This window comes from Phaenicophaeus curvirostris, chromosome 9, assembly GCF_032191515.1.
Source record: "Phaenicophaeus curvirostris isolate KB17595 chromosome 9, BPBGC_Pcur_1.0, whole genome shotgun sequence".
Classification (NCBI taxonomy): Eukaryota; Metazoa; Chordata; class Aves; order Cuculiformes; family Cuculidae; genus Phaenicophaeus; species Phaenicophaeus curvirostris.
The window spans coordinates 26,546,532-26,574,376 of NC_091400.1; the positions used below are offsets into that span (position 1 = coordinate 26,546,532).

A 27,845-nucleotide genomic window follows, 5' to 3' on the forward strand; every position below is an offset into this window, starting at 1 on the left:
AGAAGTGTGTTTACCACAGTCCTCAACTGCAACTGAAGCTGTTGAACTCTTGCCTTAGAAGAGCAGAAGTACGTGGATGACGATACAGAACAAGTCACAGACCTAAAGACATTTCAAAGGCTTTCCACAGCCAGAAACTAAATACAAAAATGTTTTTCTTGCTATGAAATCTAGCCACCTGTACCTCGAATTACTTTTGACCGTATCTCAAAGTAAGTGAAAACGTCCCACAGGCTATAGAGAAGATACAGTCCCAAGAGTGGCCACTGTGTCCCCCTGCTCAGCAGCTGTTCCCCAATAATTTAATGGAATTGCCTCTGCTGCTGCCGTTGCAAGAATATTTTCATAATTATCAAGGAATGCAGCCACTTGTTTTTTTAATGTTACCTATTAAACACCTGTTGTGTATATATACATGCACGTATACAGACACATTTGCTGCTTATCAGTTTCTCAGTTCTTGGTAAGCCCCAGCATTCCTATCATTTTGAAGAAGCCTCCAAAATAAGCGAGGGAGGAAACCGTTAAGCTGGATGCCAGTGACTGAAAGCACACTGGGTTGTTCTCTCTCTGCTTCTTCCTTCTTTTTCTGTAAATCACATAACCTCTCTTCAATTACTCATGCGTCTCCTCCACCTCTACTGCTTCCTTTATGATGTATTTTTGTAATATCCAGCATATATTTTCTTTATTGAAACTATTCTTTTCACTTTCAGTTTCCACTTTTTAGACTTTTCATTTTAGATTTCCACTTTCCTATAAAAATTTCAAATTGTTGACTACTATCAACTTTATTTTCTTCCCCCAACACAACACAACACAACTCCTGCATGAATTTAGGGACAAGCAGAAAGGCTTCACTGTTTTTCTTACTCACCACCTCTAGAAACCAAGCATATTTCATAGCTTTGAAGACAAGCCCTTAGGCAACCTGCATCAAAGAACCAACAACATCTCAGCAACCTCAACTTTCCCATGGCTTTCAGAACTTCCTCAGTATTGATTTGGAAGCCAGAAATATTCCTAAGACCTTTTCTTTAGAACCTGAAAAAAAACCCTGCAGGGTCTTCAAACTTAACTTAGCTATATTATTTATTAGAACTTTGTTGAAGCATGAAGTAAAAAATGTGACCAGGGAAAGAGTTAATGTAATTTAATTTTAAGGCACTATAAGACCTGTATATTTGTATTACTATTTCTATTTGTACCTAGAGAGAAAAATAATTGTTCCTTCTGTTGCTGTCGCCTTTGAGTAAAATGTTGAATACTGACTAAAGCAAAGGGTTTACTGAAATCATGGTTTCAGTAAAAAGAACATAGTGTTACCACTCCCACCCTCTTCCCATCTTCAAGGGAAAAAGCTGGTATCTTCTGTAAGATGCAGCAAAACTGCTTGAACAGAAACAGCACCACTGCAAGCTGCTATATCTGAGAGTATTTTAGGGTAGAAGAGAACTTTAAAAGTCACCTGGTACCTCTACCTAATCCAAGCAGGACCAACTTCTAAGTTAGATCAGGTTTCAAAGTCATTCTGACAGTTGTATGTCTAGAAATGGATATTGCACAATGTCTCCAGGCAGCCCATTCTAATGCTTAATCATGCCCACAGTGAAAACGTCTTTCCTAATTTCTCACCAAAATTTCCTTTACTGTGATTCGTGCCCATTACCTATCTATTCACCTTAGAGCTACCAGTAAATATTTGCAAATCTGTGCTATGAACTTCAGCTATACTTAAACCAGGCCATTTCTGTCTAAATACATTAAGCTGTTTCTTTCCAATTAAAAGCTGCATGCTCACAACAGGCAGACGGACTGGTGTTGAGAACTCCCCTTGCTCAGCTTAACTAATGGAAGACTCCTGGATTTATGTCTGGGTTTTTTTGCTTTCAACCTTGAAATCTTTGCTTCAATGGCAAAGCTTCAAACCCAGAATCGTGCTCTTCCTCACTACTGAAATATGTGTGTGCACTCCTATATACACTCACAGAGTGAATTAAGCTAAACGTCAGCACTTAAAGCACATACCTAGAGGTCAGGAGACATTGTTCTGAGCCCCTGCAGGCTGAAAAGATGAAAATATTCAAATAACTTGGCAATTATACAGGAAGACTTGTCCAGTTGTGGAAGAAAAAAGCGTTTACCATTCTGTAGTCTGTACTCAATGGTACAGAAGCCTTCAGTGAGCTCGAGGTAACTCCCTGGACTGAACCCCACAGGAAACTCCAAAGAAGAGCAGCGCTAAATATCTTTATCAAACTACAGTTCTGCACAGACCCAGAGACAGGACTTCTGTTCCACAAAACCTTAGCTGTGAGCGTGTGTGGGATGCTATCTGAAAGAGCTTAAAGATGATCCTCCTTGTACTGGGGCACTATTCATTTAATTTGGGTCTTAGCGTAGTTGACAGCTCATCCCTGGCCATTTCCAGGTGAATATATTCAGTGTCATTTATATTTATGGCTTAATAAAGGTTTGGGTTATATTTCAGGATATAGCCTTGTGCTTTAAGTGCTTACCCTTACCCAGGTTAGAAACTGCAGCAGTTCCCAAATATACCTTGGTACTTGTTTACAAGGGGATAAGTACCAGCACGTGGGAAGAGGCAGAATCAAGTGGCTTGAAAGGGGCAGGGCTGTTACATATTTGCTGCAAGTCTGTTCTTGAAATCAGTTGTCAAGCTATGTATCAAACATAGTCCTGACAGAGACAGCTCCACTAAATCCTTTAACATAATATTGCAGGTACACACCAGAAACAGAACAGCGAGATTATCATTTGGGCACTTACAAGACTTCTTCCTTTCCCCATTTTAATAGGTTCATTGAGTTGTTATTCTTGAAAGTAAACAGCTCAAAGCATATCTCAAAACAAAATCAAACACTAACAGTAATTGATATAAGTATGAAAAGAGAATATAAAATCTTTTGTATTCAAGTATTAAAATGGCAGTACCAAGTTAGTCTAGTCTAAATTTCCCTCAAAACATACGGAAAGCTCTGTGTACTCAGCTCACCTGAGAGGTGCACAGCTGGAAGAACAAGAAATCTTACACAGAGACCAACTACAGATGTACAAGTTTGATGGACATGCAGAGCACTACTGCTCACTTCCCTAACGTGAGAATGTGATACCACTAACTGCTTGGACACTGCTAGTCTGACACTTCTCTGAACTGCAAGCCACTACGGAATTTTATCTGCCATGTATAGCTGAATAATGAATCGGATTTTCCCACAAACTATTTATAATCTTTATACTTAAGCTTCAGCTCTGGGTAGAGCACAGGATGGTAACATTGGTCAGTTCTCAATACTTTTAAATGCAACCCAGTTTGAGAGAGGAGTCGAAATCCTAGTGATAATGGGATTTCCAGTAGTTATTCATAACTAGTGGCTGGAAAGACATACAAACTAGTATCCTCATTAACTGTAAACACGAGATAGCCTCGCCTCAGCCCGTTGAGTAGGCATAACAAGTTTATTTAGGTTAGTTATGCCACACCATCTCTTGGCTGCTGGGAGCATCAGAAAGCATGGGGAACTGCAAGTATGCAAGTTCAAAGGGATCAAAGACATACATGTATGGGAAACTGAAATTCAGAAAATCAAACCTTCAGTTCTGCTGCTCATGTACTTTGCTCCAAAGCATACTACACATTTCTGGTGGTGTCCTCTATTCATACATTTGCTAAAATAGACATTATCTATAACCTATACTGCAACAAGACATGCCCAGTGTAAGGTCCCTTTTAGGGAAGCATCTGCATGGCATGTCAGGCAGATAAGGCACTTGCCTGCAAAGGAACAAGAAAAACCCCAAACCAAAAAAAACCTACCCCAACTACTGGAATATGTGTCTCAGTTACTGATGAAAAATATGAACTTATTTCAGGTAGTACATATTTACCTTGAACATGGAGAATGATTAGCAGGTAGGCTCCAAGCAATTGCTCACAAACTCTCAGTCGAGTCATTGTTCACTTTTAATCCTTCCTGTGCAAGGCAACTGGCCCTTCTGCTTGACAAATGTTAAGCTTAGTCTGTTCAGTGAAGCCTAATACAAGATTTGGTGCTTGACTGCAAAGATGATTTTGTTAACTTTTCCAACTTCCTTTCCTGAAAGATAAAATAAAACAAAGTGTTAAGAAACTCTATGCATTTCTGAAACAAGAAAGAAACTCTCAAGATTTCTTATCATACTGATCATAACAGTGTGGCTGAAAAAATAAACAAACATGCTGATATTTAACTCACTAGACACAGCCATATATTTTAGACTCACACACAGCTATCGTACATAACAGTCGACAGATTAACAAGTAAAAGCAAACCTCTTCAAAACATATTTTCTTAACAGAAATTCAATTTTTTACTTATTATTTTTCTTCAAAAAGAAACTCAGTGGTGACTTCCTGTAATATTGTAGGAAAAAAGCAACAGCATGTTGACCTGCCAGTTGAAAAATACTTGCAGAAAAGCTTTACTGCAATAAAACCCCAGCCTCTCTGCTGGAACAAAGCTAAACCTGTATTAAAACAGTTATTTTAGTTACATAGTTTACTTATAATGTTACTTCTGTCTTCTAGAACAGTACTGTCTTTAAGGAAGAAAAAAAACAACCCCACATAATCTCATTTAACGTTGGAAAGAAGAAATTAACTTCTTATTTAGCATCAATTATATCCTAGTCCTCCTTCCTCTAGACTACCATGTTGTGCAGGTTTTTTCTGGAGAAAAGAAAGTTAGCTCAGTCCACCACAACAATAAACATTTATTATTAATATTTGTTAATTCCAATTCAAAACCCTGATATCCTTGCGGATTGCCACGTTTTGTATAAATTAATCCCCCCCTGAAAAATTACACTGCTGTGTGCACACGCCATTTGCTCCAAAAATAACACATAGTTCTAATCATCTAGCGGATGAGCTCGCAGCCAAGACAGCCAAGTCGAATAAGTAGTCACTTTTTCAGACAGCAGTAGTTGTGGTCACGTTCTGCTCAACGAACTTTCTACAGTGATTCACAAGGGAAGCATAATTGGGCCTCAAAGACTGAAATGCAGCTCGAACACCTAAATAGTTAATTGCAACAAAAGCAACGTTACACAAAGATGAACAGAGGAGCGATTTTGCCTTTCCTCGGCCTCTTGTTTTGGTGGGTTTGACCCCCCTGACCCCTGTCAGCCTGGCGCTGCTCATGAATGCCGAAGCCAGCACTCGCTCGGGGACGGGCTGCAATTACTGCTGGTGGCTGCTTCCACCATCAATAACTCAATCTGTCCGTCGGCGAGACCCAAGAACTTTTCATTTTAATTAGTGCTTCAGAGGCATTTAACATGGAGGCAAATTAGTGGCTGAGCCGGGAGGTGTCCGTCACTTTCCATCTCGGCGGGCGCGGGGCTGCCCCGACCCCTGTCCTACTTTTCACACATCTCCGACTTCTCCCTGCAGAAGGGACACGGTGCCTCCTGGCCAGAGGGAGCCAGGGGCAAGCTGTCGGCCAGGCCCTCCCAGCTATGAGCTCAACGACGCGGTGGCCTGAGCGTTTGCCGTGTTACGCAGGATGGACTTGGAATGGCCGGCTTTGCAGACATCCCAAGCACTTAGTAACTTCAAAATAAACCTCCTGGCGAGGCAGAGGTGCAAAAGCATTCACTCTCTTCAGTGCTTCCCGATCACAAGGGACACAACCAAGTTAGACAGCTGACGGGGAACGTCCTTCTAGCTATAAAAACCTAAGGTCAGCCACACAAGCCTGTCAGCGTTATTGCCGTATTCCATGTTGCAACTGCAATGAACTTTAGTCCTCAACAAAACAGAGAGAAGACAAAAATTGCCAACAGCTTGTGTGTAGTAAAACAAGAAAGGCTTTATTTACAGTATTATTTTTGCAGTTCATCAATGAAAAAAATCCCACTAATAGTTTGTTTAAAGTTTATTTAAAAATCATTTCTGTCTGTCTGCTCCATGCAATCAGTAAGGAGTTCATGTTTTCACTCGTGCACGTTTCAAGGAGTACTTCAGGCTTTCAGAAAATCATAGAATCATAGAATAACCAGGTTGGAAGAGACCCACCGGATCATCAAGTCCAACCATTCCTATGAAACACTAAACCATGCCCCTCAGCACCTCGTCCACCCGTGCCTTAAACACCTCCAGGGAAGGGGACTCAACCACCTCCCTGGGCAGCCTGTTCCAGTGCCCAATGACCCTTTCTGTGAAAATTTTTTTCCTGATGTCCAGCCTAAACCTCCCCTGGCAGAGCTTGCAGCTCCTTGTCCTGTCCCCTGTCACTTGGGAGAAGAGGCCAGCACCCTTCTCTCCCCAACCTCCTTTCAGGTAGTTGTAGAGAGCAATGAGGTCTCCCCTCAGCCTCCTCTTCTCCAGGCTAAACACCCCCAGCTCTCTCAGTAGCTCCTCATAAGGCCTGTTCTCCAGGCTTATCACCAGCTTTGTTGGCTCTTCTCTGGACTCACTCCAGAGCCTCAACATCCTTCTTGTGGTGAGGGGCCCAGAACTGAACACAGGATTCGAGGAGCAGTCTCACCAGTGCCGAGTACAGAGGGAGAATAACTTCCCTGGACCTGCTGGTCACGCAGTTTCTGATCCAAGCCAAGATGCCATTGGCCTTCTTGGCCATATGGGTAATGTTGCTCCCTAGGTCAGTAAGGTAAGAGAGCACAACGGCACAGGACACAAACCTGCACTGGATATTCACTGCTGTACTGCACTATCAAAAAATCAAGACGAAATGGGAAAAGAAGAACGTTTTAATGCAACCCATTTCCAATTTCAGAGATTTTTATTCAGTGAGACAATCCAAGGTAGCTTTCAAAATGTTGTCCAAGCCTGTTCAAGAATATAATGCTCTGCTTAGAGCCAGTATTTTATACCTGAATCTTCCTTTTGTTAACATTTCACTTTTCAGGTATGTACATATCAAAATGTAAATATACATAAAAATTTATGTAGAACATGTAGTAAAGTGACACTGAGAACAAGTTCTGTTATAATACCCCATTTAAAAATCACTCTAATTTGAGCATACTTGTCAGCATTTAAAAGAATACCTTAAAAATGGAAAGCAAAACCCAGCAGGCCTGCAATTCCCTTCTCTTCCTGCGGAATGCACATATGATGCCTTAACACTTTTACTTGAGTTACCTTTCTGTGCTTCTCCTCAGTGTCAAGTTCAGCCTTAGCCAGGAAAGCTCCACCCTTTACACATCTTTTGAACTATTCTTCCTTTTTTTTCACATTTCTGAGCTAAACCAACTCAGACAATGAGTTCTCTAATCACCTGTGTCGCTCTTGCACAGAAAAGGAAACTGTCTGAAAACATTTTGCTCTTAAAATCACCTGGCACTCCAATGGAGATACACAGCTTAACAGCACAAAAAGAGAGTTTTAAAAAACAGACCAGTTGTTTGAGGGCTTCTAGAATGGTGCGGTTATGACCTTGGTATGAGAAGATAATTCACTAAAAACAAAATAAATCGGCACAACAAAAAATACTTTGGACAGAACGGTAGAGGCTGCATTGACACCTTTTTTGAGCCATATCTGGATTTCCGTGAAAGAAGCAGACTGGCAGCCCCACTAAGGCACACCACCTCAAGTGAGCGAGGCTGGACTGTCTCCAAAACCTGCCTGATATTAACAGTGTAGAATGACACAACTAAATGACTACTTCAAACGTGTTAAAGCACCAATTAACCCCTGGAATGCTACTCTGCCTGAGTGATGCTGAAGAAATTCAAACCCATAAGCCAATCAACAATTTCAAAGTCCTCAAGCTCTCTCTTCTTTTTTATGGTAGCCATGAAAAAGCGCTCAACAGTAAAAAGTTCTTTATTCATCAGTTGTAACACCCGATTTGCCTACAGTGTAATTTATCCTTCCTAAAAATAGTTTATTGAAGAAAATGCTTTTGTTATTAAAACTGTGTGTTTGGGTTTTTTTCTGAACTGGAACTCAGCAGTGAATTCATGGCACTATCACAACAGTCTAGCCCTGCGCTCCACAGGACTCCAAATACACGACACTGAAGTGTGCAGGATTTGTTATGTGGTCCAAAATAATTCTGAAAGCAGGGAGTTGAGTGGTAACTATTCTTTAGATGTGGCTCTGCTATATTTTTAACAGCATGATTCCCAAACCAAATGAGCTGCACTGTCCCAAATTTCAATAAAGAATGATGGTGCTGAACATAACAACAAAGACAGTATTGTAAAAAGGGAACATATGAAAAAAGAAACGTCAATCTCAGACTTCACAGCATTAGAACATTAAATCCATTTCAACAGTCAAGATGTTTCAAAACATTTCTAGCAGTACATAAAACATGGAGTAAACACACTTGCCAAAGCAAAACTAAAAAATATTAAATGTTTCTCCTATGTGTAGAGAGGCAAAACACAACTTAGGTAACCATAAGCAGATTACTTCAATCACTGTTTTGAACACAACTTCCAGGTGGAACAGAATACCAGAGATAAATTGGACTGTCAGTCTAAGCCAGTATGCAACAACTACTTTTCTATTAGAGCTTAAAAAACCTGATACGGTGCCACAAAGAAAATTATTAATTTTGATGAAGAAAAGAAGGATTGTAAGAACAGCAAAGAATTCACTACAGGGCAGACAAGTAGTTTCAAGAACAGAGATCACTAGTATAGTTCAAATGACATTCAAAGACCCTGACTCATTCTTCTGTCAGCTTGGCTGAAGTATACTTACCCTTTTCATTAATGGACTAAGCACAAAAACTTTGATAAACCTTGCTGACAAACATGATTTGTGAATTCAGCCAAGCGTTATTTTTACACAGGAAGATTTGGATCATGTGAAGAACTGAAGTAACAGAAATGGAACGAAACGCAACAGCATGGAATTAGGTAAAACACTGGCTGGATACAAAGGTTTGTGGTGAATGGATTTAAATCCAGCTGGTGGGCAGTCACAAGTGGTGTTCCCCAGGGCTCAGTACTGCGGCCAGTTCTGTTTAGTATCTTTATCAATGACATAGACAAGGGAATCGAGTGCTCCCTCGTTTGTAGATGATACTGAGTGGGAGTGTTCATCTGCCTGACTGTACACAGGCTCTACAGATGGACCTCAAGAGGCTGGATCAGCGGGCTGAGGCCAAATGCATAAGGTTCCACAACACCAAGAACCAGGTCCTGCACTTGGGTCACAACAACCCCCTGCAATGCTACAGGCTTGGAGAGGAGTGGCTGGAGAGCTGCCTAGAGGAGGACCTGGGTGTGTTGATTGATAGATGGCTGAGTATGAGCCAGCAGTGTGCCCAGGTGGCCAAGAAGGCCAAGGGCATCCTGGCCTGCATCAGGAATAGTATGGCCAGCAGGACTAGAGAAGCAGTCCTTCCCATGTACTCAGGGCTGGTAAGGCCCCTCCTCAAATACTGTGTTCAGTTTTGGGCCCCGCACTACAAGAAGGACATAGAGATGCTGGAGTATGTCCAGAGAAGGGTAACAAAGCTGGTGAAGGGTTTCAAGCACAAGCTTTATGAGGGGCTGGCTGAGGGAGCTGGGGTTGTTTAGTCTGGAGAAAAGGAGACTGAGGGGAAACCTTATCGCTCTACACTACTACTTAAAAGGAGGCTGAAGCACGGTGGGGGTTAGTCTTTTGTCCCTGGCAGCCAGTGACAGGACAAGGGGAAATGGCCCTAGGGGAGATTTAGGTTGGATATTAGAACGAATTTCTTTACTTAAAGGGTTGCCAAGCACTGGCTGCTCAGGGAGGTGGTTTAGTTATCATCCCTGGAGGTGTTTAAAAGACGAGTAGAATGTCCTACTTGGGGACATGGTTAGGGATATTGCTTAGGAATATGATTCAGTAGTGGACAGGTATGATTGGACTTGATGATCTCAAAGGTCTTTTCCAACTTAGAGGTTCGGTGGTCTAGTGGCAGACTTAGTAGGGCTGGATCAATGGTTGGACTCAAGGGTTTTTTTTCCAACTGAAACCATTCTATGATTCTATGAGAACACTGAAGAATTTCTGCTCCACATGGAAGAAGAGTTCACTCATAGGATCCAAGGACTCCAGTATCCTAGCCCACTACAAATCATCAGACAAATCCATGGGGTGCTGCTGGGAGAGAAAGGCAAACACAACCCCAGGATTTCCTAGAGAAATTTCCCAGGAGAAATGGTAAAGAATGAACAGGGCAGAGACAATATGATTGATAAATTCAACATATGCCTAGAAGGACTGATAATACAGTGAAAGTTGTCAGGGAAATGATTACTCTTTGAAAATGCAACATAGGAATAAACGCAGGGAGAAAAAGACAGCTATTCAACCCGAAGAAAATTACTGGTTCAACAACCACTTGGTATGGATTAGCCATGAAAATTTATTTAGATCAGAAATTAAAAGACAGTTTCTAACCATTGGATTGAAAATCTGCCCTAGAACCTTCTAACTAAATAGAGGCCAAAATTTAATTAGTCCCTAGTTTACAAAAGTCACCATCTTATGTAGCTGCAGGTGACAGGATGGGAGCAGACGCTGATCCAGGAGAGCCCTTACAACTCCATTTTGTTATGCATAATACAAACCCAGCCACAGTTAAATTTAGCTTAATAAAAGTCAAGTAGTCAAATTTAACCAATTAATTCCATAACAAGAAGAAAGTTGAAATAAAAGTTTCAGATGCTGCGCTGTGTAATTTTGTCAAATACTTGTAAATGTTTATTTTTAAAATGTTTTCTATTATTTTATTGCAAGGCAGGCCTACACAAATTGCAGGAAAGTGTCACTCTGGAACAGCCCAACTAGCTATGCTTAAGTGCTGACAAATACATCCAGTTAAAACCGCCTGTAAATACACTACCCGAAATCCAAGAAGGTATCATACAGCTGATGAAGACTGCTGGCTATTGCTAGCTAGTTGGCTGCACGGACACCAAAACCTACTCCCAATGAGGCCCTATTTGTTTAGGCAGCAATCTGTGCAAGCTCACAAAAATAATTCCATTAAACTGCAGATTGTTTTAGAATTATTTAATGCTAGTGACTACATCAATATTAAATCCAAAATATTGTGTAAATTATTTCAGTGTTTGTCTACAAACTGCTACAAAATCTAAAATGTTAAATGAAGCCTATATGTGTGCGTATTATACACTTCTCAAAAGACTGAAATGAAAAAATATGAGTTCTAGTTGTAGGACATCTATAGCCACATGTTTATAATGCATGTACTGCAATAGTGAGTTTGTTACTTAAAAAAACATAAGCCCCTAACAATTGCTTTCTGTGAGATGGTTGAAATAGTTAGAAAAGGACTTATTTTCGAGCAGCTGGAAGAAAAGTCACTAAAGCCCACTGTGGGTACTCTAACAGAAATGTTATGAAAGGAAGATTTACACACTGCTTGCAAATATCAAACGTGTGTACTGCAGAGTTAAGAAGCCAAACTATGAAATTACGATGTACCTGTCTGCTTCATAAACAAAGTTGTTAGCCATGGAGAAATTAAAGCCCAGCTGCTTTTTACCAGGGCCAGCACAATTAGGTAATTGGGGACGCCAGTCATTGGGCTCCTGAATGCCCATCTTACTGTTACTCTGGAATTCCAATTAACTAACTGCTACAAAGTTTCTGTCATTAAATTAACAGTAATGAAATTCAGTAAACTTATTTTCCCAGTGCCATCAGGTATTCAGACATATTCTAGTGCGTTACAAACATACCACAGTGTGTTAAGCTCTCTTACTTGAGCATATTCAAGTTAGATTTTGCTACACAATTTTTATTCATCTTGACCTGTTTCCCCTCTTCATCTCCATCATGTTGGCGATTAGCTGGCTGAGAGCTTTTGCCCTTAAGACAATTGGCAAATGAACACCCATACTCCTTCTACCACAAATGACATCAACTTATGCTATTCTACCCAGAAGCTTTCATTCTTAGATGTTTTTATTATCTATTTATCATTTTTGCTAGTTCCTTACTGTCATACCAGTCAATGTGAAAGATGAGAAAAGTCTTCACATGTAACACATTCCATCTCTAAACATAACAAACCCAAACTGGGAATGTAACTTAAACCTTTTAAGAGTCTTCACAAAAAAAAACTTACTTAAAGCCTTTTGTTTACTAAACATAAGCAGCAAGAGAAAAAGTCATTACAATTGTTACAAAATTCACGTGTCACTATAAGAAATAATATGGTCATACTATGCCACCTACATGACCTATCACATATTTTGGCTGGGAATTACAATTATTTCATACAATATACTTAGGCTAAGGAAGGGAAAATCCTGGGCTTCAATCCTGAATGGACATTTGCTCACTTTTTTTAGAGTGAACAATGGATCCTAAAATCAGGGTCAGTGCCTTTAAGAGTAAAAATGCTTTCATAGGAAGAGTTTCTGCAGTGCAACATCCCTTTCAGCACTATAATGACTGTTTTCACAACGTCACAGTAATTTTTTCCACAATTTAAGGACAATTGTTCATTAATCTATGTCAACCTCCCCCCTCCCAACCAAAACACTGACAGGGTAAGCTCTTATTACACTTAGATCTCATGGTCTTAGCTTGTGTCTGTGACACCCATCACCACTGCCCAACCTAGAAGCAGAATTCCAAAACTATTTTTTTTCACTATGTGCAGGTAATTGTGCAAGTTCTGGGAGTTCTCCAAAATGGGGGTTTTGTGTGGCGGTTACGGAGCGCGTTTTTCCATGTCACAGTGCTCAGGCAGGGCAGCCCATGCGGTGCTGGTTGCAGGATATAACCGATAGCGAAGACTGCTGTAGGACCCACGCTTTCCCAACACCAGGGACTTGTGTCCCCGCCACAGGGGTAGGGAAAGGACAGAACACCAGCAGCTCTATGCCCTCCTCTGCCCACTGCACCACTCCTGCTCCCTGTGCCCTTTCCCAAGGAAAGGCTCCACCTGCAGGTGAGGAGCGTCCAAGGCCAAGGGCAAGGTCCTACACCTGGGTCGGGGCAATGCGCAGTTTCAATGCAGGCTGAGGGAACATGTTTGAGAGCAGCCCCCTCTGGAGAAGGACATGGGAGCGCTGCAGGACGAGAAGCTCGACATGACCCAGCAATGTGCGCTCGCAGCCCAGAAGGCCAGCTGTGTCCTGGGCTGCATCAAAAGAAGTGTGGCCAGCAGGGCGAGGGAGGGGATTCTGTCCCCCTACTCTACTATTGTGAGACCCCACCTGAAGTCTCATGTCCAGTTCTGGAATTCCCAGCAGAAGAAAGATATGGAACTGTTGGAACGGGTCCAGAGGAGACCATGAAAATGATCCCAGGGCTGGAGCACCTCTGCTATGAGCACAGGATGAGAGAGTTGGGGCTGTTCATTGCTCATTGCTCTCTACAACTACCTGAAAGGAGGTTGTAGAGAGGAGGGTGCTGGCCTCTTCTCCCAAGTGACAGGGGACACGACAAGAGGGAATGGCCTCAAGCTCCGCCAGGGGAGGTTTACGCTGGACATCAGGAAAAAAATCTTCACAGAAAGGGTCATTGGGCACTGGAACAGGCTGCCCAGGGAGGTGGTTGAGTCACCTTCCCTGGAGATGTTTAAGGCACGGGTGGACGAGGTGCTAAGGGGCATGGGTTAGTCTTTGTTAGGAATGGTTGGACTCGATGATCCGGTGGGTCTCTTCCAACCTGGTTATTCTATGATTCTATAATTCTGTTCAGCCCGGAGAAGAGAAGACTCTAGGGAGACTTTAGAGCAGCTTCCAGTACCTGAAGGCGCTTCAGGAAAGCTGGGGAGGGGCTGTTCACAAAGGCTCGTAGTGACAGGATTAGGGGCAACAGGTATAAACTAGAGAGGGGCAGATTTAGATCAGACATTAGGAAGAAACTCTTCATGACGAGGGCGGTGAGGCACTGGCACAGGCTGCCCAGGGAAGGCGTGGCAGCCCCATCCCTGGCGGTGTTCGAGGCCAGGTTGGACGGAGCCTGGTCTGGTGGGAGGTGTCCCTGCCCACGGCAGGGGGCTGGAACTGGATGGGCTCGGAGGTCCCTTCCAACCCAAACCGTGCTAAGTGCCCGAGCAGGGGCACCTCGTCCCTATTTCCAAGGCAGCTCGGTGGGCAGCAGGCAGCAGGGTTGAGCCAACCCCAGCCCAGCCCCCCTCCTCGGGCTCTTCCAGGAGGGATCGGGTGCACAGCAGACTTTCTGGCTCCACTTCCATTGTTTGCACGGCCGCTCTGCTCCCTATCCAGAGCGAGGATTAGCATAAGAATACCGTGCTGCCCCTCTGCCAGGCAGCTCCCCTCTAGAAGACCTCTGCTTCTTCAGAATAAAGACCCGGCTGGGTTTCTTGTTTTCAGATTTTCTCTTTAAATCCTCTTTTCCTATTCAAGACTTGTAAAAAAAAAACCCCAAAACAACAAAACCACAAAAAACAAACCACTAAAATAAATAAAATGCTAAACACGGCTGAGCAGGCTCAGAAACACCCAAGTGCACAGATCAGTGATTCCCAAGGTCAAGAGAGTCAACCTGATAACGTGCTCACAGAGCCTTCGCTCCTCACGCACTGCGGGTATGATTTTCGTTATTAAAGGATGTATTTCCAAACAGAACAGACAATAAATAAGTGCTAGCAAAGAGGAAAAGAAAGGAGACCCTAAATTGTGAGAAACGTCCTCAGAGCCAATGGAAACGGGCTCAGATCGACTCCTTAGAGAAGCACGCTTTATGATTTTTGTTATTAAAGGATACTCTTCCAAACAGAGCAGACAATAAATAAGTTCCAGGGAAGAGTAACAGAAAGGAGACCTTATACCCCCCCTTCATTTTCTTTTTTTTTTATTTACCCGCAAAGACAGAGTTAAAAATTAGAATCACAGAATAGTTTGGGTTGGAAGGGACCTTAAACATCATCCAGTTCCAACCCCCTACAATGGGCAGGGACACCTCCCACTGGATCAGGCTGTCCAAGGCTCCATCCAACCTGGCCTTGAACACCTCCAGGGTCAGAACAGAGAGGAAGCACCACTTATCAACACAACCCCCAGCCAAAAATACATCCCACCCCCTCCAAAATGCTGGTGATGCCTTGATCGCAGGAATCACTGCTGCCTACTCGGACGCCTAACTGCAAATCCTGTCCCTCTGGGATCTGACCAAGACACCACAGTGTCCCTTGCAAAGCAAGTGACGTGTGACCTCATATTAAGAAAGGCCAACAGAAGAGCATTTCACAAGAAGCAAACTGCTTGCCCTCCAAACACTTAAAACTGTCAATATTGACATATTTTTTGGTCTGCTACCCATAAGGTAACTGCTGTCCAAATTAATTTATACATCACTTTGTGAATGAAATAAAACAGCCCACTTAGAAATGTTACTTCATAAGCAAACCACATAATTTTTACATCATTGAATTCAGCATTGCTCACTGCAATGACAAGATAAAGGCTTTCTTTAACAGTATTTCTCAATACATAGAAACAGCAAAGACAATACTGGCACTTTCAACATCATCCCAATGTGGTAATTCAAAACGCTGCTGGCAAGGGAAGCCTTAATCCTTGGTTTTCTCACCTGTTGCTATGCCCACAGAAGCACCATAGTCTGCTGACAGGGAAACTGTCTAGCTGTTCTCACAAATCACTGCAAAGAGCACAGATATTCTCAAAGGAGCTGCCTCCATAGCTCTTCTGAAGAGGCCTTTTAATGGCTGGATGGGCTAAATGAGGTGTCCCTGCCCATGGCACAGGGGTTGGAACTGGGGGATCTTTAAGGTCCCTTTCAACCCAAGCCATTCTATGATTCTATGATGATTCTATGCTATTGCCTTACACTCCTCTAAAACACAGACGTGGCAGGGGGAAATTATTCTTTAAGCATTCTTATTACAAAAAGAAAATTTTAGATATGCACTTTGCAAACTACATTTAACAGTGAAGTTTTCCTTTGTATTAGTTATATTGCCCTTCTAACTTTAAATTGCTGAAACGCGCCCTTTCAACTTCTCTTGTAATTCTTGTGAATCATACAAACCGTCAGCTAACAGCTCTTCTGGTATCTGTGAGCTTCAACACTCACCCTTGGAACTCACATTGGGGTATTTTTATGAGGTTACAGCCTCCAGACAGAAAACACGAGGAGGTTACCACCTCCACAGCAAGGGCAAGAGCAGTGAGTGAGTATTGTTGGTGGTAAGTCTAGCATAGCCTAAATCAGACTTGATGGCACTTTAAATTAACGCGCTGGGCTCTGAGCGGCTGTGGCTGATGAGCTGCTGCTTACTTGATGCTGCCAGGGAGGCACAGACCTCCAGAGAGCAAGGTGGGCAGCCAGGGGAGTCGTCTCCCCAGCTGTCTCACTAGCAGCAACCTGGGCTTGCAATGAGAACCCTGGTGCATACAAGGAGGTTAACAAAACTTCAATAGGCGTAAGCAGAGAAAAAGGGGGAAGAAAAAAAAAAGGCAAGAAAGGAAAAAAGTATATAAAACCTCAAATCTGAAAGCAAATGCAATCACAAAATTATCTTTCATAAAACCTGTAAAGTTTTTGGTTATCCACAGAGTGATGAATGTCTATGTATAACACATGACACACACATAGCTACTTCACAAACACTGGAGATATTACACTAGATGGCTATGTAAAGAAAAGTACTTCCACAATCTTAAATTAATTCTACACTGCATTCAGTTTCTACTTCCATCGGCAATAATTATTTTTTAGTTGTGATGTATGTAAGAAAGAATTATTGCTCTGAGCAAAAACTCCTGGACTCTAGATGTGAGTGCCTGAGCCTACCTTACCCTGTTAGTGTTCTCTTGAGTCTTGCTGAGATGAAAATACATTTTAATGCAAAACAAAGTTAAACCTGAAGTGCATTGTAGACGTGCCTGGTTAAATAACTACAGAAAAAATGTGGCATGCACATGCCCACAAACTACTCTTAAGTTTAAACAATGTACTTTTATCAAATATACCTTCAAAGCCATTTCTAAATCCAAACACAATAATCTTTCAATAAGTCGACAGAGTTCAAAGGTAATGTTTACACTTCAACAGTTCTAGTTCCCTATTTCCCTGCACTGAAGTGCTAAAGCAATACTATTAATTATTTTTTTCACACAAAATTCAAACATACACACAAGAAGCATGACTAGAAAGCATGATGCAATTAATGTATTTATAGTTTGGTAGTTTTGGTAGTAGTCTCTTCTGTTAGCATTTGGGCAATTACACCTCTTTTCTTACTGCAAAAATGTTATTTTAAACACACTAAGAAAGAAAACTGCTTCAACAACTGTAGCATAGTAGAGCAAAGAATTACAAAACCTAAACACATACCATAGCAGTTTGTTTAGGTTGGTTTGTTTTGGTTTTAGATTAAATGAAATGTAACATTCAGCTAATAAAACCCTCATTTTTTTTTTCATTTGCATCTTTGCTTTCCTCTCCATACTGAAAGAGAGCAATTAGATTAAGACCTAAGGAAACTCAAAAGGTACAAAAATTCTACTATATATTACTCCTCTTGCCAATTTCACTTGCTTTGCTACTTGTTCTCTTTGACCTTTGTGTGTGACTTCAACTGCCCATCCTCAGTATTACAGGAATTATTTGCATACTATTTTTCATTGCAAACACTTTGTCCCATCATCTGCGAACTTGAAAAGTATCCCCTCTGATGTCTCAACAGTTCCATAGCTAAAAATCCTAAAACCATATCCATCTGCCTTCTAAGCCACCTCTTCATTAACTTTGGTAATGCAATTATTCCTCAATCATTCAAGAACACATTCTTATAACCATCTCTTAGGTTACTTCTGTCAAGGCTGTTATTGCATCTAGAAGTAATTCATTCCTTCCACACCTCCACCATCAAAACATTCTTTCTTTCATGATTCTTTAGCCTACGCTAATCACCTCCAACATGACAGAATTAAGACTCAATAAAATTAAGTCTGTGAAGGAAAAAATGAGGGTTACAGGAAAACCACGGATTCTATAACAAGAAGAAATTTTTGTTGTGAGTTGAGAATAAAAAATTATTTTTGGCAGAAAGAAAGGAGACAAAAAAGTCCTCGTTATTTAACCTTCTCTATCAAATGCCATACAGTATCTTGTAAAGATCAATACTGTATCTGTTCCCCAAGTATCATTTCATTTTTTTCCTTTGAGATTTTTCACACATTTGAGTTAAGAACTGTACCAAAACAAATCTAGCAGATTGAAACACGGTGTATAAACACAGCTCTACTGAAGAGACAGATCAGTCCATCCTTCCTATGGCCTGACTAAGAGCAGGCAGGAGGAAGTGTTTAGGGTAAAAGTTTAAAATCCAGAGAATGCTTAGGACGCTCTTTCTTCTGATATCCCACTACATTCACTTCCTCTGATGAAAAATTTATGCATATCACCCATACCCACAGAGGATCTACTCACCATGAGTATACCCACCTAACCTCTTTAAGTTCATTTAATATGTTGGTCTCTGCAATAGTTTGCAATAACTGAATATCACTGTGCAACTCTGCCCTATGTTAAAAAAAGCCTGACAGATCTGGAAAAGGATACATTAACACTGATACCGTTTTTAAAAAACTTTCTTGATAAGGTAACAATTGGCTGTCACAGGGTACATGTACACTCTTTATCCAAATTCCAGTTTTAGAAGAGAACTGTAAAGCTTCTTTCATCATCCCTAGAAGCATTTTGCTACTCCCATCCCCCAGGATGGTGTAAGCTATTTGGGTTAATCTACTCTGTCTGAAGCACAGTTTTGATATTCTCGATATTGTGGCACAGAGGAGCAGTAGAGACTGCAGCAGACTGGAGAGAACAGACTTCTCCCAGATCACCAATCTGTAAGTGTGTTACATGCTCAGTTAAAAAACTGCTCCCCTTGTAGTAAGAGCTGCTTAAAACTCAACTTTAAGCATTTCTACATAAGTATGCGTGATTATTTAAGAATTTTTTTCCTTTTCCTTCAGTTACAACTCAACTTACATAATTAGTTTTTTTTCTTTGGGGGTGTGGGTTGGTGGTGAATAGTTGAATGAAATATCTACCACACAGAAGAATGTTTTCGTTTTCTGAGGAATTCTTAGCAGCTTATCATTTTTCCAGCTGCAAAATTCTCAGAGGCCCTAACACATTTAAAAGTTACACTTACAAAACCAAGGAGTTAGGAGACTAACTTGCTCTCAAGGATGCAGCACATTTCACATTGGATTTTGAATTCCTAGTAAGCCCAACTGACAAATGCCAGCAAGAGTAGCCTCTCTCACTGGTTCAAGTCTTCCAAAAGAGCTTTTCAGATGCTTTTTAAATCTTCTTCCCAGTCACAGGAATAGCAACAGTATGGTTTTTTTTCATTAGATTGAATGTTCACGTAAGGACTCAGCTACTGCTCAGGGGGAAAGGTACCACCTACTGATGCTGGGAGGACGCAAGAGCAACACAACTGTCAATGCTAATTTTATAAGACAGATAAAGAAACCTTTTTTTTTTCCCTAATTAAAAGTCTTTTAATTTAAAGACTGGGGCTATCACTAAACAATAAATGTAGTCAGAGGAAAAAATGAGTAGATTGCAACTGTACATTTCCAAATTCTAGAAGAAGTGCACAGAGCACCTGTACAAACACACCTCTTCTCATAGACCGCCATCTCAAAGACTTCAGGAAGTCTCCTTTGTACAGGCAGACCCCTCATCACTTTAATTCCATTGAAAGCCCAGGACCAAACCATTTCTGAAGAATTCATGTGCTTTACCTGATGACTGAAATAAATCAATTGTTTTTCAAAAACCAACCACATGATTTTTTTTTCTTTTTTTAATACATATTAAGCAATGCTCCAGACAAGTTTTCACTGCAAGGCAAGAACTCAGGACTGTGTAAACTAAATATGTTGTCAGATTTGTGTATTTGCAGAGTAGCAGAAGATGGAGACATCCATTTTGTTCCCTTTATGCTTGTACTGCAGGTGCTAATAACTGGGTTCATGACAACGGATGGGTTCTAGCAGGTCTCTTATTTTTTAAGATGACACAGTCTCTCACAGCTTTCCAGATACACGTGTGCCATCATGTTTCTAAAACGTTACAGTAAGGTCTACTTCTCCACTTTTTATCTCTTGTAATGTTTTAGTATTTTACAACTACCTGCCTTACTACTTTAACTAACTAAAGAACTGTTTACTGTGTTTTTTCCCAAGCTATAATATCTGCCTTTTTTTTTCCTGCTAGATTGCTCTTCAGATTATTTGTATATACAACTGAAGTATTACTAATTTTTTCGCATACAGCCACCTCGCCTGTCTTTCCCTCTACCCCAGCCATGCCATTGTGAAATCAGAATATTGTTATCCTATTACTGATTTTATAAGCAAATTCTGCTTGTTTCTAACAATAACAAGCAAACTTAATAGCAGCCTAAGCCTTTAAATGTTGCATATCCTTTAAGAATTTGTGCACTTCACACAGCAGCTGAAAAAGTGTTTAACATCTGGTCTTCCCTATACATATAAAACACATCATGCTAATATTATGTTATTAGAAATAACTGCTGTCATTATCACACCAAGTCAGTTCATGGCAAAGCACACTGAAGAAAAAAAAAAAATACTGTTTTTTAAAAATTTGCCTCTACCATCAAAAAGTTGTCTTCCATTCTACAGCGTTAACAGACTTCCCTTTTTCAAAAAAAGGGCAAAATATTTATATTAACTGTCATACGACTAACCAATTCATGAATATTTACTTCCTAATTATTCAGGTGATTTTTCACTACAGGTATTTTAGCAAAGAAAAGTTTCGGAACAAATATTTAATTTTTAAAAGATTCTAATTGTTGTTCAAGATCCTGAAAGTCCTGTACTGTGCTGTAAACACAAACCATATATACTTTAAGGACATGATAAATGTATGCCTTCTTCACCTAAACATGGCTATGGAACACATTAAATTTTTTTAAGGATATTATATACATGGATTAGAAATAAGAAAACTAGCAAGTTTCTATTGCATTGTTTTTATGAAGATTAAGGACATTATACAAGGACCCTTCTTTAAAGGGCTCTTAGGCTGGACATTAGGAAAAAATTTTTCACAGAAAGGGTCATTAGGCACTGGAACAGGCTGCCCAGGGAGGTGGTTGAGTCACCTTCCCTGGAGGTGTTTAAGGGACGGGTGGACAAGGTGCTGAGGGGCATGGTTTAGTGTTTGATAGGAATGGTTGGACTCGATGATCCGGTGGGTCTCTTCCAAGCTGGTTATTCTATGATTCTATGAAATCAATCTTAGATTTTGGTAAGTTAACAAGTAGCCATATAATATCCTAAAATAAATTGTAACCTAACCTCTAGGTTTATTTCCATGCAATTATGTATTAACTACAGCACTTCAGAAACATTTCTCCTAATATTTCATGAAACTTATCCTAACATCATCATCTTGGAACCTCTGGAGAAGAACATTCTTGACTTTTCAAGCCAGCTCAGAGGAACCTACTCCATAACTGATGTATTTTTAGGACTGCTTCAAAATAGTAAGAGCATAGCACCAGGCTTGGTTTGGCCTCAAAGTGGGTGGGGTTGGGGAAGAAAAGCAATTATTGAAAACAAAAACAATTCCTAGATGCATGTTTCCTAAATAACTACATTTTACCATTCTTAAGCTAAACATTAAGTCAACAAATAAGCAAATAAAGAAAATCTGTTATGTTTCTAATTACATATCCATGTTACAACAATCTGATTGTAAAATACATTTCTATCAACACAAACATCTTCAGGCCGTACTGTGAATGCTTTTCTCACCCTAAATTCTTTAATTAGTTCTCTATCCCACCCCATACAATTCCCATTCTCAGATATGGAAATAAAAAAAAAAATTAGTCTCCTCTTGCTACACAGAAAGTTGTCTGGATTTTTTTTTTTTTTGAGATATTGCCCACTACCCTTTCAACAAGAGTTTCTGAGCCGAGCGGAGCCAACAAAAAAACCCTGTAGAGTGAAGGGATTCTTGGACACCTTAACTCAGCCTTCCTGAACCTGACAATCTTGTTTTACGCTGAGATCGAGATGGCCACACTACCAGAACAACCTGGGCTAAGTCACAGCAAATGGAAGTAAGGAACACACCACTGTGAGGACAAAGGACGAGGAAAACACGTGACAACATACCAGGGAACAGAGCAGCTCCAGAGTGGAATCACCGGCACTTCCTGTTTTGATCAAGTGATTCAAAAGACAAGACGGACTTCTGGTTACTCTACTCCTGGAAAATGCTTTGAGCACAAGTGACTGGTATTTCCCATTTCATAGTTTGAACCTGAAGTGGCTCAGCCTGTTTGTTATGGAATTAACTACTAGCAAATAGTTTGCCACCAAGGAAATTCAGTAGCAGCTAACTCAACCTTACAGAATAATTGCTTCCCAACTGAACGGAGGAGACCTTATGTAGTCTCAAAGGTTAACACAAAAAACATTGCAGGAATGTCATCCTGTCATGGGCAGATTTCATTCTGAAACACTTGGAATGTGTTCCTGGCTACTGAACAAACATGCTCCATCACAGGAGAAAAGATTGTTCTACCACCACCAGTTTGGGAGGAGACAGAAAGATGACAACTATGGACACTAGAAGCTGAGACATAGGACATCACTCCTAAACTGTCAACTCAAGTTATTGGTTCAGTAGCTGTACATTAGAGGTCTTCAATCTCCTTCTAGTTGATGCCTTGCTGCAGGCAAGTCAAACTAAGGCAGAATTTTAAATTTTAATGGAGGTGAGGAGCGAGGGGAGTCACTCAAGTCCAGTTTCCAATATCACAAAGAAAACCAAGTAATAATACAACGAAAACTTGTGTATTAAACAAAGAGACCAGTTGCAGAAGGTAATTGGGCAAACATAGCCGTGCACTGATCAGGGGTAATATACTAAGCTGTATTTCTTCAGTTACATCATGCTAGAAATGTTCAAGACTTGCACAAATTCACAGTTGCAATTAAAAGACAGACATTTATCCTACTAAGATGTAAGAAAATTTTATACCACCTCAAAAAATAAAGAACTAGCAAAAATACAATGGAGGGCTGCATTACAGAGACTCCGTATTAAGGAAAGATTAAAATAAACCATCTTGAGAATTGTCCAAGAGATGTATGATAATTTTAATTGAACTTCAACATGGAAGAGACAAAAAGAGAGAGATTTAATCACAATTTCTCTGTGTTCACCAGCAAAGTACTAAGAAATAAATTATCAGGAAATGCATCCTTTTTATCCTTTGTATAAAAGAAACATAAAACTAACGCATTCACTGATATCTGGTACTGATAGGTTTTCCCTCTTTTGGCCTTGGTAACCTTATCTCTCATCTTTGTCACCTTGCTATTTAAATTCAAGTATAAAGGTATGAAAACAGGAGGCAGAACATACGTAGGAACAGAAAAGATTAGCAAAAGGACTTGTTTTTATCTGGTTCTGATAAGCTCTCTTCTTGCCATTTGTGTGCTTGTTGACTTACAAGCCCATAATACTTAGTAAAATCAGGACAAGCTGTGTCAAAATAGGGAAATTTTGTTGAGGAGTGGTGTTGCCATTTTATTTTTTTGCCAGATCAGCTGTTTACATACTGGGTAAGCATAAAAACCCCTCCATTCCTCAGCTGTTGCTAATATTATGACTATTAAAAAAGACAGTGGACAAGAAGGGAAAAAAGGTAACTCGTGAAGGTGGTTGAGGGGATTAAATCATGGTGATGGGTTTTGTTTGGTTTTCCCTTTTTAAAAAAAATAATATTGCATCCAGAGTTTTCAACCCAACTCTATCTGCTTATGCCCTGCCACTTGACACCAGAAAGCTTTTGCCCAGCTGTATCAGCAAAAGAATAAGTATCAGTAAATAAAGCCCTTCTCTCTTTCCCTCTGCAGAATGGAAGGGCATCCACCCATTTTTTTTCAATCTCTTCAATTCAGGATAGCATAAGAAGACACTTAAAAGAGAGAAATACAGATGGTATCTCCAAGACATACTAATTAGCATTTACTAGTACTCTTTATTCAGGCAGAAGTATTACCCTTCCCTCAAATCTCTTCTATGACAGAAGTGAGATTTTTCATCACTGAAGTTTACAGCACTATTCCTCTAAACACTTCGTGTCTCTAAATACTAAATGCTTTGGGAGTGGCATCATTGAGAACAGAGGGCAGAGTGATTAAAGAACTGGCTTATGATGAGCCGTTCTCTACTCTCTACCTTTCTCTAATCCCATAAAAACCCTGAGATTTACCCAAACACAGATTATCCTTTCACTTCAGCACATCGATCGCTCTTCCAAATGACTGATAGAGTTCTAATGTCCACAGCAGACCATCATGGTCTTAATGAAGCTATTTAATGCTACAAATAGATCTCAAAGTACACAGTCTTCTATTAGTATGCACATGTTCCCCGAACACTTAATCTCAATTTTCAAATTTGCTTGTGCTTACAAGGCTGAGAATAGAAGCTGTTCTTTCTGGTAGATAACAAAAAAAAAGCAATCTTACAAGATGGTGCCTCATCTGCTGAGTCCTCTGTTGATAAACAATTTGAGAACTCTTATTTATTGTTGAACAGCTTTTCTCATTGGAGGAAAAATTATCCTCTCCTATTCTTAGGAAGAAAAAGGAAGGACATTAGCCCTTTGGTTTTTGTTAGTGCAAATTCCATAATTTTCAGCACTAACTCTAAGTTCATAAGTTTTGAGCGGCAGGCGAGTATGTTAAAGCTATGCCAGCCATTACTTTCTCCGTAAGATGTGTACTACAATTGGGCTCCCAATTATCCAACATCTTTTTAGAAACATGTGATTTAGAAGAAATAGTACTTGCCTGACGTCTTGTGTTGTCAGGCATAAAGTAACCTGAGCACAAGAGAAAGGTGAAAAAAGCAAACATACATCATCAAAACATACATACACCATGTAGAACAGTTTACAATCTTACTCATCTGAAGTGCTGTAGATTGACTACAAATTTTACACTTGTCAACGTGAGTTCCAACTTTATAGCTTTGTGAATTGGCTTACAGCACGCAGAAAGTTACAGGTTTTGAGCAGTAATTCTGCCACAGATAAAATATGAGTTAGCTGAATTCAATGCTGATCTTTCCCTAGGAGCTGTTTTTCTAAAGCCTGACCTCCAAAAGAGGATACATGTTGTTTCTCTCTGCCAGTAAGATGTATGAATGTCAAATGTATGTTAAGATTCCTTGGCTGAACTTCACAACTGAAAGAGGCACCGTCCTGTTTCGAGCAAAGTTTCTGTTTTCTCGAAAAAGGGTTCAACATCTGTACGTAACGGCAGCCAAAATCTGCAAACATACTCTGAGATGCAAACTTCCTTTGAGAACAAGCAGATGATGACTGGTGAAATATCCGGGTTCAAGTCTCTGAAGCTGACCCACCTGCATTCCTACCCAAATGAGAAAAAGTGAAAAGGGCCAACAGCATCACAGCTTAAAAACAAATGTATGTGGGCACTGCTTCAGGTCCAGTTAAGCAAAACTAAGAAAAAATGAGAAGCTTGACATAGGGGGGGCCAGTGCACACTAAATCTGTTTGAAAACCAGATAATGTTGCAAGAAAGAATTCTGAAATATGTCAGAAATCTGACATTTCAGGATTATTCTACTTAGCCTCTTATTTACACCAAAGAAAAAGGCTTTAGACACCACAGAACAGCAAACTATGAACCAAACAACCCAATCACTCATAATTAATCACAGGCATGGCTTTAAGATAGAGGCAGTGGAATTTAGTACCAAAAAAACCCCGTAACATTTTATTAATAGAAATAATAATAAAAAAACAATGTAGTAACATTTTGTAACAATCAAACACTGTGCCAGAAGACAAGATGTCCAACAGGCATCTTCTTATTTGTGTCACCAGTCCTTTATTTCAACAAAAGCATAAGTAATAACTATGACTGGACAGACTGTACCAAATAAAATTTGTCTGATATGCTAACTTCTTTTCAATGCATCTTTCCACAACAGATGTGTCTGTAGTTGATGCTGTTTTGCCTCTTTTCATAACTGAAACACAGATAGACGGTAGATCAAACAGCGGTTTCAGTATGGTATCAGAGACCATCACTAGGATAGAAAAAAAGAACGCTCAGAAATTTTTATGAGAAAGATATGTTGGCTGCTCATCATATGGTTTTTATCCCTGAAATATTTGAATAAAAGTTTGCACGCGTTAACCTTACCTCAGAATTAGGAAACTGAATGAAACTGTACTGTACTTCAAGCTTCCTCCAGACTGTTTTCATCTGTACTTCCACTTCATTAGTTCAAAGGTGATATTGTGGAAATGCATATTTCTACTAATCTGTAAAACAGAAAGAGAATTTGAGTTAAGAGTCTTCCAAAGAAACTGTACTGACAGTTCAGAGTACATAATGTGAACTGCACATTGCACATACTGGTCCTTGGAATTATGGGAGCCATCTGCTATTATCAGCTGCTTCGAGCTACGAAATACTTCTTAGACTCCCACAGTTCTAATAGTCTTGTGGATGCAGTATATTTGTAAAATATTGACACTAAAAAGAATTTAAAATTAGTTTAATATATATTAGTTCACTAAATTATTCACCTTTTTTTTTAAAAAAAAAAAAAGATTTCTACCCTTTAGTTTAAGTACAGACATGCCTTAGATGCATGGTGATGTGAGGGAGAAGGAAGTTAAACATCTCTATAGATAGTTTTCCTATGAAAATACGACTTCACTGATCTCTCCCAATAACTCTTGGATTCAACTAGCCTATACCAGCCAGACTTGCAAGCCTCCAGATGCCAGGTTTCCCCAATTTTATTTCTATTTTTAAACAGTCAGCAGAGCAGAGGAAGGAGGCATTGTTGGTGACATTAGTGGAGAAAGCAAGCAAACAAACAAGGCACAAGTGAATCATTATTAAACACCGGAGAATCTGTACAACTGCAGCTTCACAGAAATCCACTGGTGTTTCCCCAAGAGTTCCAGTACAGAAGGAACTGCAATATACCAATATCTGAGATATAATCAATATGCTTACTGTAGCTGCACACAGGCATGATTAGTCCTAGGCAAAAAAGAAAGCGAAGAACTTGGAAGAAAGTGCTGGAAATGGGGTGGGGTTGATTTTGTGTTTGTGTTTTTGAACTGGCATGCATCCAGGCGTTAGAGGAAAGCACAGCACAGGCTCTTACCCTGCACTTCAACAACCGTAAGCAAGCCTTACAACTCATACAAGAATTTTATCATTTAGAAGTCCCAGTCTATGACTGCAAATGCCACCTTGAATGTAACACAAAGGCGTTAGCACCACTAACCCAGCCATAATGTTAAAAACAATAGACCAAATCTTACAGTGTAGAGATGTTGTGACTTATTTTTGAATGCCAAGGCCAACAGTACTGGAAATAGGAATGGACAAACCACATGCCTGCATGACTTCCAGCAGAGGAAGAGCTTCAGCATCCACCTTCCTTCTCTTTTCCTTCCTAAGCACCACAAAGACCTTTACTATTACAAGAAGGTCAGATACTTCTGTCTCCATGTCCATTTGTAAGCAGTGTTCCTCACACACAGCGGTTTAATAGTCTTGGTAATAAATAATAAATTTGTGTAAAATGGTAACCTGAAACCATCCTGACTATCCGATAGCACCAGTTCTTAAAGACAACTGTCTCCACTGAGCAGACAGGCTGACACTTGGCTGTTATGTCTTCTATGGTAAATCTGAAAAAACATTCTTGCCATGTGAAAGTGTTTGTGGAGACTGTTTTAGCTTTTTTAAAGTAAAGAATCTCAAAAAGATACCCATCT

The 27,845-nt window shown here is 40.2% G+C and overlaps 1 protein-coding gene across 1 annotated transcript in view; it reads right to left on the reverse strand.

Annotated features, from left to right (window-relative positions):
- The window catches only part of BMPR1A (bone morphogenetic protein receptor type 1A), a 48,629-nt gene extending 22,263 nt beyond the window's left edge, over nt 1-26,366 (reverse strand). Inside the window, exons 1-2 of the mRNA XM_069863501.1 lie at nt 26,245-26,366; nt 3,910-4,118 (exon numbers count right to left, since the gene is read on the reverse strand). Of these exons, the coding sequence (XP_069719602.1) occupies nt 3,910-3,976 (67 nt within the window). The 5' untranslated portion in view covers nt 3,977-4,118; nt 26,245-26,366. The remainder of the gene's footprint in view (nt 1-3,909; nt 4,119-26,244) is intronic.
- Nucleotides 26,367-27,845: the final 1,479 nt, after the last annotated feature.